At 44.0% G+C, this 18,405-nt stretch overlaps 1 protein-coding gene across 1 annotated transcript in view; it reads left to right on the top strand.

The window, feature by feature from the left end:
• The window catches only part of slc6a11b (solute carrier family 6 member 11b), a 182,729-nt gene that overhangs the window by 122,675 nt on the left and 41,649 nt on the right, over positions 1–18,405 (top strand). The window contains exon 8 of the mRNA XM_041191094.1: positions 14,889–14,992. Coding sequence (XP_041047028.1) covers positions 14,889–14,992 — 104 coding nt within the window. The remainder of the gene's footprint in view (positions 1–14,888; positions 14,993–18,405) is intronic.

Here is an 18,405-nt window from a genome sequence, read left to right on the forward strand (position 1 = left end):
ATGCGGCACTAGACTGGACATTCAGAACATTAAAGTGACTGGTTCATGGCAATTAGCCCTGTTCAGATCCTTCAGGCATGTTAAAGGCAGATGTGCATTGATAAAGAAATTCTTAGACTTTGGACAAGAGCCGTTACTTTCAAAGTGATCCATATCCTGAGCTTGCTGTCTTTGTTTCATGATGGGGGCAGTGGGTGACGTGGCATAATGTGGAAAGGATTGCACTTGGATTGGGGGTTGTGTGATAAACATGGCTCTCAGCATTCCCTCATCCACTTCCCGAAGCAGTCATACTTCTCTCAAATCCCTGGTTAAATTTTCCTAACCCCATGGAGACAGAGTTGGAGGCAGAAACAGCCAGGAAAATAAGGGGGTGTCGCACCGGGACAGCTCCCTGACACATTCCTGCCAGTGGGGAAGAAAGTCAGCAGCCTGCTCCAACAAGGTGAGCAGCAATTACACGGGCCAGTGGCCCAGTTAGGGACCGTTTTCCAATGGTGATGGGATCTTCCCGCTGCCAGAGTGGCACATGCTTTGTGCGGAGCCTGCCAGTTCTCTAGAGGGAGCGCCCTGGCAGCAGGACAGGGGGATATTGGTGCCAGAAGCGATAAAGTCGCCACTAAGCCAAAAGATTGCCACTGAAGCCAGAACTGATCCTGTGAGGGGGGTCCCCCTCCATACCGATGGCCCTACCAGCTGTGGGCCTTTTCAGTCTAACATCTGCAGAAGGTGTTAGATAGCGCTTCCATGTTGATGCACTTTCCTGCCTCAGCTGTGCCCTTCTTCCCGTGATGGGGCTGATGTCGTTGTGAGCCCCCTGGGTTTGCCGCTTCACTGGTCCACACGCCATCATTAATTGGATGGGGCTCCCGGAGACGGCTTTTTAATTGGCTGCTCCTGGGAAGACCGTGACCACAGTCCCACCATGGCCACTTCTGGTCTCCTGACCCAGAATTGAGGCCGACATTGGGATTGTAGTGTAACTGGGAAAGTCCAGCCCTTCATATCCCATACTCTTTTGCTATCTCACTGTCCTTTTCCACGCTGATTAATCCATTGTTTCATCCTGTTTCTTTTTATCTCTCACATCCGAACCTCCCTGTTTCACTCCCCCAAACACTATTCATTTTCCAAAGTTTCGAGAACACAAAATAAAAGCTGCACCAGGTGTGCAATTACTATGTCAATTTTTCCTCAATGTGTCTTTCACACGGAGAGACATAAACCCAACACCACATCTTCGGTATTTTAAAAACAGTCAATGTAAATATTAACTCAATATATCCTTTGAAATCCTTTGAAATCCTTACTTACCTTCAAAGCAATTTAAAGGAAAGCTGAGGGACAAAAACTGCTGGAAGCTCAGGAAAAATATTCAATCAAAACAGCCTCAAAAGTACCGATGCATTGAAACGCCAACCGCAAACTTAGCCCTGTTGACCCTGCACAGTTCTCCTTGCTAGCATCTGGGGACTAGTGCCAAAACTGGGACAGCTGTCCGACAGATTAGTCAAGCAAAAGCCTGACATAGTCATACTGATAGAATCATATCTTACAGATCATGTCCCATACATCACCATCCCTGGCTATGCCCTGTCCCACCAGCAGGACAACAGACCCAGAGAGGTGGTGCCACAGTGGAATACAGTTTGGGGGGAAGAGTTGCCCTGGGAGTCCTCAATATCAACTCTGGACCCCATGATCTAGCAACTCAAGACTGGGCAACAATGAAGTGCCATTAGCAGCAGCAGAATTGTACTCGAACACAATCTGTAACTTCATGGTCGAGCATATCCCCCACTGTACCATTACCATCAAGCCAAAGAATCAACTCTGCTTCAATGAAGAGTGCAGGAGGGCATGCCAAGAGCAGCACCAGGCATACCTAAAAATTAGGTGTCAACCTGGTGAAGCTACAGCACAGCGTGCCAAACAGCATAAGCAACAAGATAGACAGAGCTAAGCGATTCCACAACCAACGGATCAGATCTAAGCTCTGCAGTTCTGGTACATCCAGTCGTGAATTGTGGTGGACAATTAAACAACTCACTGGAGGAGGAAGCTCCACAAATATTCCCATCCTCAATGATGGAGGAGCCCAGCACAGCAGTGCAAAAGATAAGACTGAAGCATATGCAACAATCTTCAGCCAGAAGTGCCAAGTGGATGATCCATCTCAGCCTCCTCCAGAGGTCCCCAGCATCATAGATACCAATCCTCAGCCAATTCAACTCACTCCGCATGATATCAAGAAACAGCTGAAGGCACTGGCTACTGCAAAAGCTATGGGCCCTGACAGTATTCTGGCAATAGTACTGAAGACTTGTGCTCCAGAATTTGCTGCGCCCCTAGCCAAGCTGTTCCAGTGCAGCAACAACATAGGCACCTACCCAGCAATGTATAAAATTGCCCAGGTATGTCCTGTGCACAAAAGCAGACAAATCCAACCCAGCCAATTAATGACCCATCAGTCTTCTCTCGATCATCAGTAAAGTGATGGAAGGCGTCATCAACAATGCTATCAGGCGACACTTGTTTAGCAATAAACTGCTCACTGACGCTCAGTTTGGATTCTGCCAGGGCCACTCAGCTCTTGGACATGGACAAAAGAGCTGAATTCCAGAGGTAAGGTGAGAGTGACTGCCCTTGACATCAAGTCAGCATTTGACTGAGTGTGGCATCAAGGAGCCTTAGCAAAACTGGGGTCAATGGGAATCAGGGGGTAAACTCTCTTCTGGTTGGATTCATACCTAGCACAAAGGAAGATGGTTGTAGTTGTTGGAGGTCAGTCATCACAGCTCCAGCACATCACTGCAGGAATTCTTCAGGGTAGTGTCCTAGGCCCAAAGACCTTCAGCTGCTTCATTTCAGCTGAAATGACTTTCCTTCCATCATAAGGTAAAAAGTGGAGATGTTCACTGATGATTGCACAATGTTCAGCACCATTCACGACTCCTCAGATACTGAAGCAGTCCATGTCCAAATGCAGAAAGACCTGGACAATATCCAGGCTTGGGCTGACAAGTGACAAGTCACATTCGTGCTACACCAGTCCCAGGCAATGACCATCTCCAACAAGAAAGAATCTAACCATTGCCCCATGACATTCAATGGCATTACCATTGCTGAATCTCCCACAATCAACATCCTGAGGGTTACCATTGTCCAGAAACTGAACTGGACTAGCCATATAAGTACTGTGGCTACAAGAGTAGGTCAGAGGTCAGGTATCCTGCAGCAAGTAACTCACACCCTGACTCCCCAAAGCCTGTCCACCATCTACCAGTCACAATTCAGGAATGTGAATGAATACTGCTCACTTGCCTGAATGAGTACAGTTCCAACTCAGGAAGCTTGACACCATCCAAGACAAAGCAGCCCATCCACAAACATTCACTCCCTCCACCACCGTTGCACAGTGGAAGCAGGGTGTACCATCTACAAGATGCACTTAGCAGTACCTTCCAAACCCACTACCATCTAGAAAGAAGAGGGCAGCAGACAGATGTGAACACCATCTCCTGGAAGTTCTCCTCCAAGCCACTCACCATCCTGACTTGGAAATATATTGCTGTTCCTTCACTGTCATTGGGTCAAAATCCTGGAAATCCCTTCCTAACAGCACTGTGGCTGTACCTAGACCACGTGGACTGCAGCAGTTCAAGACGGCAGCTCACCACCACCTTCTCAAGGGCAATTCAAGATGGGCAATAAATGCTGGCCTTGCCAGCGAAGCTCACACCCCATGAACAAATATAAAAAATTCTGGGAAAATAGGTGCACTGTACATGCTCTGCCCACTCAATCTGAATTCAACTCACATCATTGTAGATCTGAGCAACAAAGTCAAGTCTAAACCCCAGGCATTAGAGGTTGAAAATGTTCAGATAATTAGGATATTAAGAGGCATAAAAGACAATTCAATAGGTGAGTCTTTCTGTGTTATCATGAAGTATGTATTTTAAAATTTTATTTAAACTTAATTTGAACTTTACACACTTTAATTTCTCTGAAAAAAGCAATGATGTACATGTTTCCAGAAGTTAACTTCAATGATTTGTGAGGAATATTGAAGTGTGACAGACAGGTACATGACAGAAGATGTGGCAACTGTTGCACTGGAAATTTTATCTAAACAACCTCTGCAAGAAGACTTCAGGAAAATGCAAACATGTTTATAATGTGAGCTGCCATTACATGGTTTGATATTGAACTTTTCAATAAAATGTGCATCCCACACACACAATAAATTAATATAAACAACTCAAAAGTGCAGATATAACACAACACTATCTATAGCACTAATTGTAAACGTTGCCCCCCAATCTCATTCTTTGATTATCTGCATTATATGTGCTAGCCACTGAAAGGGTTAAATATCACTGTGACAGAGAGTTGTAAATTGGGGGCATTTATTTTCAAACACGTTATAGCTGGGCAAAATTTTATCAATCAATGGTTTAATTTATTGCAAATAACAGAACCGGTTAACATTAGCTGCGTAGAAACATGACAATTAGCATAACAGCATAATGCAGCATGGCATAGTTAAGGGACATTTCACTAATAAGAGGATTCCTTATGCAGTTGTCTAGGCTTCTATCCATTTTCATATATCTGTGGTGTTTATTAAATTGACATGGCTGGCGAATGGAAATATACGCTCATCATCAGAATGCTCCTATTAAAAAGCTTCAACGGTGCTAAAATCGACTCACACACCGAAAGCTATGTTGCATTACGCAACATTGGGAATTATGGTAATAAGGGTTGTTTGTTTCTCTGAATGACAGTGCCACTTCCTGTCCTTTGTCAAAACAAACCCTTTTCTTTTCTCATGACCTATGGTGTGTACTGTTTGCCGGCGAGTTAGACACATGCTTGAATAAGTGTGTCACTCAAAGCCTCCCTGCAGACAACAGTGCTGTTCACCCATCTATGGTACTGCAGTGAATAAACTGCGAGTGTGTTTTATCTGAGCTGACAACATCAAATCAAGCTAAATTACTAATGCAAATAGCACCGGAATTTTATACCTACTTTTGTCCTGGAAACCTGTATATCTTAGAGAGATTTAGCACACGCTCCTTCTAAAAAGCTAGTGTCAAAATATAATAAGTATGAAGCTTAGTGAAAAATCTCACATCATTTTCCAAAACTGAGAAATGCAAAATGTTGATTTTTAATATTTAGAGTATATTTTAAATAAGCAGTGCTATGTTTGTGTTTAATTGCTTTATGTGTTTACATGTCTACATAAACATGTGAACTATAGAGCGGAAAGTTATTCGGCTCTTTCAGCCAGCTTTTCCTCTAAGTCCAAAGATCCTGTCAAAACTGTCACCCTGGAGGGAAAGCCCAAGGAGAAACATTTTGAATCCAACTAGTTTGTTTTGCAGAAAGGCTAGGATTTCTAAGATAACTCAAATGGATAAATTTTCTATTGAAAATATATTAAATATATACCTTTATTAAAAGTTATGATGCAATACATGCAACAACAAAAACTTGCATTTATATAGCACCTTCAACATAGGAAAATGCCTCAAGGCATTTCACAGAAGCCATCCTTAGACATCAGAGTTGTGCCATGGTCAGGGGAATAGATGTCTCAGCCTGGCAGGTTAAGTGGGCTACTGCCAACATACAGATAAATGCAACAGACATTTGTCTTAATTTCTATTCATTTCCTCTGTTTATTCATATTCATAAAAGAGCTGGCTTAAGGATCAATCACGTTTCCCCACATTGCAATACCCACATCTATTTTGCTATCATTAACGAAGGGTGAAGAATCTATCCTTATCTTATAGAGGTCTTTGATAATTAGGATGTTAATGTTTCCACAAACTCTTTAATGTAGAAGAGACAAAGTATGAATTAGCTTTAGAACACTGTTCTCTGCAAAAGTAAAATAGACCGGAATGCATTTCAATCCTTAAGACTTGACTCATTACTGCATCTATCACATTGTGATTCAAACAAATAAAAGTTTTTTTCTTGCAGCTATTTAATTATAATATAGGAAACATCAGGAAACATGCAGAGCTAAGTGTGAATCTGATATCTGAAATATCACACATAATATAGTCAGCTGGTGCAATCATAACAAAGTGACTGTGATTTGTAATTAATTCTTGTCCTTTGCCGCATTCTGAGATTTCAACATCTGTAGTAGCAGCTGCCTCTTCTTCTTGCACAGCACACATATTAATAGTTTGACAACTGAACTGCTAAGGAATATAACCCATATTACATAATGCCGAAGCTTGTGCCTGGCCTTTGGCTTTCTTGACAATTACCAAGCTGCCATCACCTCCCATGGGCTGCTGTCCTCAAGTTGTGTCTAAGCCTAAAACTCTTATAATCCATCTGCTCAGTACGATCTTTGTGGCCTGTTGCTTATTTTCAGAAAAAGCGCAATCAACCAACCAGTGCTCTTGTGAGGTCTCAAGGTAAAGATATGATGCAAATGCTCCCACACTACATCAATTTTCTAACAGTACATTATATTAGCGATGGACAGTTTGCTTCACAGGCTATTAGTGGAAAAATATTCTAACTGTTTGAAGGAGTTAGTCACCAGTACCCTTTGGATAAAGTGTGGAGTTCCTGGGGCTCCCAAGTTGCTCAGTTGATCGTGTGCTGTGTACTGCAGTCATCTCAGAGTTAAGAAGGGTTGAAAGTGCACTTATGTGAGGCTTACATGAGTCTTACATGAGTCTTCATAAATAAAGGCTGAACAAATTCTAGACATAATCAATCTATATTGTATAAATACAGATTGATAAGCCATGTTCAATCATCAAAAATCAAAATGTAGAATATGTTAATTACTGGATAACATTTAGTATTGGAGGCAACAGATCATGCATCATTAATCTATTGGAAGCTTGTGAGGAGACTAATTTAGTGGATGATTATTATCCAGCAGACTTAGAATAACATAGTATCCAGAGTATATTTGGACTACGGTATCTAGATTATTGCATATTTCAACTGGTATACTTGGGAGTATGGTACGCTTAGATTTGTATAGCTGGATTTAGTATATTTGGAATGGAGCATACTTAGATTAAGTATACCTGGATTATCGTATATTTGTCATGTAATGGATTATGATATATCTAAATTACAGTATATCTGAATTCATGTGAGTGGTTCATAAAATTCTTGGATTTGTAAACTTGCATTATAGAATTTTTGAACTTGTATATTTAGTGGGTAGTATGCGTAATTATAATATGCTGGGATTATGAAGACTTAAATTCTGTCCCAAATATTCTATAATGTAATGTGTTGTAGGGTTACCCACCCCACCGACTGAAGAGTCAGTGGGAAATACATCCCTGCTGATCATGGCTGCCCTGCAGTCATTCAACATTCCACGGAGCATTCATTGGCTAGAGGTGGAACCTCTGCCCCTCACTCAGGGAGAAGTTTCGCCTCAGAGAGTCAAGCACTCCCAGCAGTATAGGTGCTGGAGTTCACAGCACTGGGTAAGTCCAGGGAGGAGCGAGGGTAGGTACAGTGGTGGGGGGGGGGAGAGTAGGCACGGTGGGAGAGGGGCGAGGGGTGGGGGGAAGGGTGTGGATGGTGGGGTACTGGTGGCAAGGCCATGCAGGGAGTGGATGATTATTATCCAGCAGGGAGCACCTCAAGGGAGGGCAGACTTTGCAGGGGGGGGCGCTCAATCTGGAAAGGGAGCCTGTGATAGAGGCACCACCTCACCTCTCCCACGCGAGGCCTGAGCAAAGTTCCAGGATTTTGACCTAGCTGCAGTGAAGGAATGGCGGTGTAGCTCCAAGCCAGGATGGCATGTCGTTTAGAAGGGAACTTGCAAGTGGTAGCACTCCCATGTGTCTGCTGCCCTTGTCCTTCTAGGTGGTTGAAATCGTGGGTTTGGAAGCTTTTATCAAAAGAGCCATGGTGAGTTGCTGCAGTGCATCTTATATATGGTGCACACTGCTCCACTGTGTGTCCATAGAACCAGAGGGCAGAATTTTTCTTTTGTATTGTGGGGGCAGGCCCCACTCAGCTGTGTGTAAAATGATGCATGGTGACATCAGGTGAGTGTCCCGACATCACTGTGCACCATCGCGATATTTCATTAGGTGGGCGCACAATGATGTCTGATGCACGCCTGCCATTAATTACCAGGCCGCTTAAGGCCCTTGACTCACCAATCGATGCCAATTTTTCAGTGCATGTGCAATCTTCAGGTCGACGCATGGGTGCAATGGGCAGGCAGGTAGGAGAGATTTATATAAACCTCATCCAAAGGCGGGATAAGAGAGCTAACTGGGGTTATGAGTGTGCATTGTCAAGTATTTATTTTCAAAGTTATTGAACCTTGCCTGTGTGACCTGTAGTACTGCAAAACGCATACCAGCTGCTTTTTCTGGACTCTTAACCTTCAGGTCAACACTCTGCAGTGAGCAATCTTTTCTGGGTCTGCAGGTTTCAGAAAGCCTTCCCTTAGCCTGAGAATGGAAGCTGAACCCTCCACTGGAGGCAGATCTTCTGAGGAGGAAGAAGGGGGAGGAGGCCAGGAATGCACTTTCAGTCTCTGGGGGAGCCACCTTTGGGAGGACAGGCACAGGCACAAGGGGCGCAGGGCTAAGAGGTAGTCCAAGGCAGAAGAGGCTGCAAAAGACACCACTATCCTGCTGCCAGGGTTTACAGGCAGCAAAGCAGCTACCTCAATATGTCTGAGGTGCAGTGCCGAAGGAGGCTCCATCTCTCAAGGGAGACAGTCAACTATATCTGTCAGATGATCGGGCCTGAGATCTCCACGAACTGTGTGGATGGACACCCCATGCCAGCGGCTCCAAAGGTGACAGGTGCCCTCAACTTCTATGCTTCTGGCTCCTTCCAGGGCTCGGTGGGTGATCTTTGCGGTGTCTCCCAAACAGCTGTACACACTTGTGTCAAGCAGGTTACAGATGCTCTGTTCAGACGGGCATCGACTTTCATCCACTTCTGTTGGGACCAGGCAAGTCAGACACAGCGAGCCAGAGGCTTTGCGGCCATTGCTGCCTTCCCCATGTCCAGGATGCAATAGACTGCACACATGTGGCCATCAAGACCCCAGCAGGTGAGCCCAGTGCCTTCATCAACAGGAAGGGCTTCCACTCCATGACCGTGCAGATAGTGTGTGATCACAGGATGCTGATGCTGCAAGTCTGTGCAAGGTACCCAGGCAGCTCCCACGACGCCTACATCCTCAGACACTCCCAGGTGTCGGGGCTCTTCAGTGCTCCAGCCCGGCTGGATGGATGGCTGCTGGGTGACAAGGGCTATCCCCTCAGAAGTTGGCTCATGACGCCTCTCCGCCATCCAAGAACAGAAGCTGAGCAGCGGTACAATAGGAGCCACACCTCCACAAGGGCTGTGGTGGAGAGAGCCATTGGTCTTCTCAAGATGCACTTCCGATGCCTGGACCGCTCAGGGGGCTTGCTTCAGTAGCCCCCAAATCATGTGGATTTTCTTTGATTCTACCTATCAATATTTTTCGTATCCTCTCTTTGCTTTCCTAATTTCCATTTTCACTTCATCCCTCCTCTAGGCCTTAGTAAGCCTTTTGTGACTATCATATGCATTCTTTTTCTGTTTTATCTTGGTCTGTATGCTTCTGGATAACCAGGGGATTCTAGATTTGGCAGTACCACCCTTTTTCTTTGTGGGGACATGTCTACACTGTGCCCGTAGAATCTCGCCTTTGAAAACTTCCTACTGATTTGACTCCATTTTTTCTTCTAATAGCTGTATCCAGTCCACTCTCGCCAGCTCACCTGTCAACTTTGTAAAATTTGTCTTCCTCCAGTTTAGAACTTTTACTCCTGTTCTATCTTTGTCTTTTTCCACAATGATGCCAAATCTAATTGTATTATGGTTACTATCTCCAAAATGGTCCCCCACTGCTACTTCATCCTCTTGAACAGCTTAATTTCCTGAGACTAAATCTAGAATTGCACCCCCTCTTGTTGGGCTTTTTACGTGCTGGCTAAAAAAGTTCTCTTGAATGAAGTTCAAGGGCAGATTTTTTTGGTCGGCGGGCAGGCGCAATCACCGGGTCGGGGATTGGCTGGGGATAGGACCACTGGCCGTGGTTGGCCCCTGACCGTGATTTTACATTGGCTGGCCAATTAATGAAAAGATCAGCGCTGCCTGGGTGGGGGTGGGAGGAGAGTGAGCGCTGACGTCAGCGCAGGCAAGCACTGACAGAAAGCACCCTGAAGGCAGAGAGCTGCCTCAGGGAGCGGAAGACCTGAAAATCATTAAATAAAGTTTTAAAAATCAGGAAAAAGTGTGCAAGCCTCACAATCAGTTGCCTGAACATATACATGGTAAAAATGCTGTCCATAGATTTTTCTTTTTCTTTCATTAATAACGGAAACTTCACCCCATCCTTGGATGAGGTTTCATGAAAAATGCAAAGTCGGCCTGACTGATTTGCCCATCCACCAACCATAACGTTGGACAGACCATGAAAAATCGAAGACAATTGCACCTTTAATTACCTTAATTGGCCTCTCAGTTGTCAGCAGGCATGTTTCCAACTGTTGCGCATGCCAGTCGACCCAAAGTACTGCATGAACGGAGGATGATGTCATCATGCGCGATTTCACATCCAATCGTGTCGGGCACGCCCACACCTCCCCCCCACCCCCCACCGACCGAGTTAAAAATTCTGCCCCAAGAATTTTGTAGCCTCTGTGCCCTTCAAATTGTTTGTCCCCCAATTGATATTAGGGTAGTTGAAGTCCCCAATGATTACTGTCCAATGATTTTCACTCAGAAATCTGTTTACATATTTGCTCTTCTAACTCCCTTCCACTATTTGGGAGTCTATAGTACACTCCAAGCATTGTGGCTGCCCCCATATGGCTTCATTTGATGCTTCATTTAGTGTCTCGTCCCTCTCACAGCTGTAATTGATTCTTTAACCAATAATGCTACACCCCCACCTTTTGTATCCACCTCCCTATCCTGTCTGTAATCTCTATATCTGGGGATGTTGAGCTGTCATTTTTGCCCCTTCTTAAGCCAAGTTTCCATCATAGTGATGATACCATGTTGCCAAGCTATCTGTGCTCTCAGCTCATCGGCTTTATTTTCGATGCTCCATGCATTCACATATACACCTTTTAACACTGCCAAATTCCTGTACTGTACACTTTTTAACCTGTGCTGCTTCTGTCTTTCAGAGTTTCTCACTAATTTTCCATCTCCTGTTCCCTGCTCTGAATTGCCCTCAGGTTCCCCTCCCCCTGCCAATCTAGTTCAAACCAACTCCCCAACAGCACTAGCAAATCTCCCTGCAAGGATATTTGTCCCAGTCCTGTTCAGGTGTAGACCATCCAGCTTGTACAGGTCCTACCTTCCCCAGAACTGGTCCCAGTGCCTCAGAAATCTGCCCTCCCTCCTACACCAGCTTTCCAGCCATATGTTTCTTCGCTCAATTCCATTATTTCTATACTCGCTTGGACGTGGGACTGGGAGTAATCCTGAGATTACTGCTTTAGAGGTCCTGTTTTTCAATCTCCTCCTAGCTCCCTAAAGTCTGCTTTCAGGAGCACATCCCCTTTCCTACCTAAGTCATTGGTACCAACGTGGACCACGACCTCTGGCTGATCACCCTCCCCCAGAAAAATGTTCTGCAGCCATTCTGTGACATCCTTGACCCTGGTAGGGAGATAACACACTATCCTGGAGTCACGTCTACAACCACAGAAACACCTGTCTGTTCCCCTAATTAATGAACCCCCTATTACTACTGCTCTTCCCCTCTTCTTTCTCCCCTCCTGTATGTCAGAGCTACCTGTGGTGCCACAAACTTGGCTCTGATTGTAGTCCTCCAAGGAACCAACGTCCTCACCGGTGTCCAAAACAGAAAACCGATTGGTGAGCGGGGGCCCAGGGGACACCTGCACTACCTGTCTAATTTTCTTGGACTGCCTGGTGGTCACCTGTTCCCTTTCTGCCTCCAGGCTCCTAAGCTGCAGTGTGACCACCTTTCAGAACATGCTATCCATGTAGCTCTCAGCCACGCGATGCACCACAGCAACTCCAGCCCCTGCTCGAGCTCTGATACCTGGAGCTTCTGCAGTTGGCAACACTTCCTGCACATGTGGTCACCTAGGACACTTGTAGCATCCACCAACTTCCCACATATTACAAGATACACATTCTACACGACTGAGTTGTCCTACCATGGCTTCAATTTACTTCCCTCACATTAACATTATTTTGCTTTGGTTTAGTTATGCAACTTTATTTTACCAGGCCTTGCTTAACTTTATTTCCCTATTGCATGTGTTTCTTACTTAAATGTAAGAGGCCCCTTCTTTTAAAAAAAAATGTGCTTTTTTAATTCTCAGCTACTTGATGACACTCCCTAACAGCAGTTTCTCCCCAGCCAATAAATCTGTTTCACCTGTGATGTTAGGGGCTAGTTGCTGCTGACTGCCTGGCTTGGGGTCCTCCTCTTGCACTCTCCTCTAGGCGCTGCTGACTGCCTGGCTCAGGTGGCATCGGTGATGGAGGAAGTAAATGTTTAAGGTGGTAAATGGGATGCCAATCAAGTGGGCTGCTTTGTCCTGGACAGTGTTGAACTTCTTGGGTGTTGTTGGAGCTGTACTCATCCAGGCAAGTGGAAAGTATTCCATCACAGAATCACGAAATTGTTACAGTACAGAAGGAGGCCATTCAGTGCATTATGCCTTGTAGATTATGGACAAGCTTTGGGGAGTCAGGAGGTTGGTTTCTTGCTGAAGAATTCTCAGCCTCTGATTTGCTTTTATAGCCACAGTATTTATATGACTGGTCCAGTTCACTTTCTGGTCAATGGTAATCCCCAGGATGTTGATAGTGGGGGATTCAGTAATAGTAATGCAATTGAAGTTCATGGTGAGATGGTTAGATTCTGTCTTGTTGGAGATGGTCATTGCCTGACACTTTGTGGCACAGATGTTACTTGCCACTTATCAGCTCAAACCTGGATATTGTCCAGATCTAGCTGCATTTGGACATGGATTGCTTCAGTATCTGAGGAGTCACAAAGTGTGCTGAACATTGTGTAATCATCAGTGAACATCCCCACTTCTGACCTTATGATGGAAGGGAGGTCATTGATGAAGCAGCTGAAGATGGTTGGGCCTAGAACACTACCCTGAGGAACTCCTGCAGTGACATCCTGGGACTGAGATAATAACTGATGGAAAAGGTAAATTCTACCCCACAGAGATCACTAGATATTCATGGGCAGCTTTCTTTGAGGTAAGCTGTCACTTTGCAATTGATTGCAAAATAGGGCTATTAAATGTGTCTGACTCTGCCCAGGCACAGTGACTAATGGAATTGTGTCAGAATATTTTCTGCCTTTTTGCTCTTTAAACTATTCACAAGGAACAGGATCCTTTTTCTCACCAGTTTTCTTATCTGCATCCCCCTCCTGAAGGCAGTTGACTTAACACTGAAGAACAGTTCCATTGTACCCTCCAGTGCCTTACCCATGATTAACTTCATGTTTTAGCCTTGACAGTGCCTGTCAGGGAACTATTTGACAATGATATTCACACAGCTATCACTAAATCTGTCCTCACCTGAAGTCCACATATGCACTCTTCCAGCAGGGGTTCTTGGATAACAATCAGAAGCATGGACCAGGACTGATTTTTCTCATCCAAACTAACAATGTGAAGGCCAGTTGTAGCACCTGTTACTGCCTTTCTGCCTGAGATCAGATATTTAAGCGTAATCTTTCTACTCTGTATGGCAGGGCCAAGAGCAGGGGAACAGGAAGGTCATAATAATGATTAAGTTTGCTGATAATATGAAATTATTTGCCCATATGACTCATGGAGATCTGGACAAATATGTGGATAGAGCAAAGTATACAAGATCAAGTGTGGGAAAGTGTAAATGAATTCATATTGGTGCATGAAAGACGTGTACGCAATGATTGTGGGCAAAGGTAGCAAAGGGAAAAAATTCAGTTGTGAGCCTCAAGCATTTAGCCAAGGTCCCAATCAATATTGAGCTATTGGCAGATGCTCGAGAGGAAATAATAAAAATTGTTCTCAAGATTATTTATGTTAAATAAGTTAGCTCAACACTGAGTAACATACTGATTATGTACAAGCTTAGGAATCCCAATAACTTGTAAATAAGAACAACATGAGCTTCCAGTTAAGAAACACATCAATTTTAAACTTTTCATCCTTGTTTTCCAATCCATCGGTGAAGTCATCTGGCCCTCCCTATCTTTGTAATCCCCACCAGCCCTATAGCTCTCAAAGATATCCTCTAATTCTGGCTTATTGAGCAACCCTATTTTAATCATTCCCACCTTGATGGAGATGCCTTAAGCTGGCAAAACCCTCGGCTCTGTAATTCCTCCCCCTAAACCTCTCTGCCTTGCTTCCAAACTGCCATCTGCCTTAATGTATCCTTGTGTGGCTTGGCATCAAATTTTGTTTGACAATGCTCCGTTGAAGCATCTTGAGACGTTTTGCAATGTTAAAGATGCTATATAAATACAAGCTGTTGCTGTTAAGATGATCATTTAAAGAAAGTGGAAAATATAAGATTACAAGAGTAACTAGAGACAAAAAAGATCAGATTATTTGTTGCAAAATTGGCTCCAGTTCTGTGAAGGCCGTGCGAGTATCGTATTTGAATGCAATGGCTTCTGATTGATTATAATGTTGTAAAATTATACTTACTTCAGAGTCATGGAGAAAATTCAGTTTTCCCTTAGAAACTTTACATGAACTAAGTATTCACAATAAAGCAAATCAATGGGATGAATTGTCTTTTAAATTTGGCTACTGAAATTCATCTGTTATTGAGAAATATTGACAAGTGATCTTATTTATTTGCAGGTCTGGCTGGATGCTGGTACCCAGATTTTCTTCTCATATGCAATTTGCCTTGGATGCTTGACTGCGTTAGGAAGCTATAATCCCTATCATAACAACTGCTACAGGTAAAAGGGTAATTTGTTAAAGTGGATTTTTGAACTTTCAAGGTACAGGGTAGATTTCAACAATTGTTATTCTCCATGTTCTATATAAAGCCAGGTAGTTTAGAAAGTAGTCATTCCCACAAATCAGCATTCTTTTATCAGCTGGAGACATTAAAATTCCATTGAATTGTTCTCCTCAACAATAGAATGGCTGATTTAAATAGCCTCCATCCTTTATCATTTTCATTGTGAATGACGCTGGGCTGATACGTTATGCAGAAGTGTTTTAAATACCATTTCGTAAATTATCCAATTATTTCTTCAATTGCATATTCTTTACATGGCTACTTTATAGAGCCTTTAGCTGTTTTTACCATTCTAACATGAAGAGAATAATAATTCATGCTAATGTACTTCTAAATGGTGTTCCTGATGGCTAAATGAGTAAGTCTGCAGCCTTTGAGACACCCTGACAAAGACATTTCCATGTTTGATTCCTAGTCTATAGCAGTATGGAGGCCTCAATATCCCAGAAGAGAAATAAGCAACCAGGGTCTAAGCTCTTGATTACTATAAAGTGTTCCCAGTTAGAAATTGTATATGTGGATGTCAGATGAGATAAGAACCAACTTGAGTGAAGATGCTCCCCATGGTTGATCTTCATTGATACTCACCATTTTGACCAGCAGAAGAGGAATGGGAGCCTTAGTGAAGCATGGAAGTGTTGTGCTCATGACCCATACCCTAGGTGATGAAGAACATTGGAAAGAAAAGGACACTGGCAACATATCTGTTAGGATGTTATTACTCTTTACTGCCACCTACAAAGAGTTCTATCTGTGTAATCAAGCAGTAGGCATACACTTGATGGTAGCAGTGCAACAGGAAAAATGTTGCTGAAAGTTCAGCAGGCACTTGGCACGTTTTTGATTGCAAATAAGGTCCTTGTCAATTTTTTTGATAGCTTTTACCTGTCTGGTCTGAAAATAATTTTAAGGTTAATTTATATTATGATGTTGCTACAAAGTTAAATTTAGTCCCTGAGATCAATTAGCTGAGGTACCAGGCAAAGTAGTGAACCGAATTATGTACAGTGCTAGTATTACCTGAGCAGTTTAAGACAATAAGGGATTGTTAGCACATTCCAGAGTGGGTGTACCTACACCACATGGACGGCAGCAGTTCAAGAAGGCAGCTCACCACCACCTTCTCAAGGGCAGCTAGGGATGGTAAATAAATGCTGGCCCAGCCAGCGAAGCCCACATGCCATGAATGAATAATGTTCTAAAAATCCATAAAATTAGATTGGTTCCACTCACTGAACACTCCAGGAGACTTAGCTAAAATGGCAATGTAGTAGCTATGGCTCATGCATTCATGGAGGAGGGTACCCTCAATTAAGGTGATGGTTTTGATCAACAGTTCAGTGAGACAATCCTCATAGCTGTCAAGGCACAGATTAACCTTTTTGGCTTTTATTTTGAGTGAAAAAGCAAAGCTGCAGGAGGTTTTGTGTATGGAAAAGTAAGCCAGAGGCATGGAGGTCTCTGACTTTCTGACCTGAATTTTAGCTCCAAAAACAGGTTAAAATTAAATAATTTCCTACAGGAACTCTACCCACCTCAAACCGCCCACTTCTGGTTTTAATAGAGGCAGGAATGCAGACAACCAATCCACTAGTGGGAGTCGGATTGGCCATGTAAAAATTATAATGAGGCTGCGTACCTTCGTTTAAGCAGTCATTCTTTTTGAGATTCATATTGACCAGGTTTCCAAGGCCTTGGGAAATCGGGCAGGTACAAGGAAATGAGAAATGCTGAAACCATGAGGTAAAAATGGGATAGATTCAGAACAGCTGAAAACTGGGCATCCGTTAAGGGTTGTGAGTCAGCAGCAGCAGAATTGTATTCAACCACAATCTATAACCTCATGGTCCAGCATATCCTTCACTCTACCATTACCACCAAGCCAAGGGATCAACCCAGTTCACTGAAGAGTGCAGGAGGGCATGTTGGGAGCAGCACCAGGCATACCTAAAAATAAGCTGTCGACCTGGTGAAGCTACAACACAGGACTTCTTGCATGCCACACAATGGAAGCAGCATACGATAGACAGAGCTAAGCGATCCCACAACTAACCAATCAGCTCAAAGCTCTGCAGTACTAACACTTGCAGTCATGAATGGTGGTGGACAAGTAAACAGCTAACAGTGGGAGAAGGTGCCAAAATACCTGTATCCCCATCCTCAATGATGTGGGAGCCAAGCGCATCAGTGCAAAAGACAAAGCTGAAGCCTTTGCAAACATCTTCAGCCAGAAATGCATTGGATGATCCATCTCGACCTCCTCCTGAGGTCTCCAGCATCATAGATGCCGGTCTTCAGCCATGATTCACTCCACATGACAAGAAGAAATGGTTGAAGGCGCTGGATACTGCAAAGGCTATGGACACTGAAAACATCTCGCAGTAGAACTGAAGACTTTTCTCCAGCACTTGCCGCGCCCCTAGCCAAGCTATTCCACTACAACTACAACACTGGTATCCAACCAACAATGTGCAAAATTGCCCAGGTATATCCTGTAGACAAAAAGCAGGGCAAATCCAACCCGGCCAATTACCGTCCCATCAGCCTCGGCTCAATCATCAGCAAAATGATGGAAGGGGTCATCGACACAGCAATAGCCTGTTTGCTGACGCTGAGTTTGGGTTCCCCCAGAGCCACTTGGCTCCTAACCCCTTTACAGCTTTGGTTCAAACATGGACAAAAGAGCTGGATTCCAGAAATGAGGTGAGAGTGACTGCCCTTGTCATTAAGGCGGCATTTGACCAAGTGTGGCATCAAGGAGCCCTGGCAAAATTGAAGTCAATGGGGGAGAATTCCCCACTGGTTGGAGTCATACCTAGCACAAAGATGTTGGTTGTTGGAGGCTAATCATCTCAGTCCCAGGACATCAGTGCAGGAGTTCCTCAGGGTAGTGTCCTATAGGTACAACATCTTCATCTGTTTCACCAATCCTACCTTCCAACATAAGGTCAAATGCAGGGATGTTTGCTGATGATTGCACAATGTTCGCAACACCTCAGAAGCTGAAGCAGTCCATGCCAATGTACAGCAAAACCCGGACAACATTCAAGCTTGGGCAAGTGACAGTCATATCGCACAATGGCAATGACCATCTCCAACAAGAGAGAATCTCCCACTAACATTCAATGGCATTACCATTGCTGAATCCCCCACTATCAACACCCTGGGGGTTACCTTTAACTAAAAACTGAACTGGGCCAGCCATACAAATACTATGGATATAAGAGCAGGTCACAGCTTGGGAATTCTGAGTTGAGTAACTCACCTCCTGACTCCCCAAAGCCTGTCCACGATCTTCAAGTCACAAGTACGTGTTGGAATACTCTCAACTTGCCTGGATGAGTGCAG

This window comes from Carcharodon carcharias, chromosome 7 (assembly GCF_017639515.1).
Source record: "Carcharodon carcharias isolate sCarCar2 chromosome 7, sCarCar2.pri, whole genome shotgun sequence".
Classification (NCBI taxonomy): domain Eukaryota; kingdom Metazoa; phylum Chordata; class Chondrichthyes; order Lamniformes; family Lamnidae; genus Carcharodon; species Carcharodon carcharias.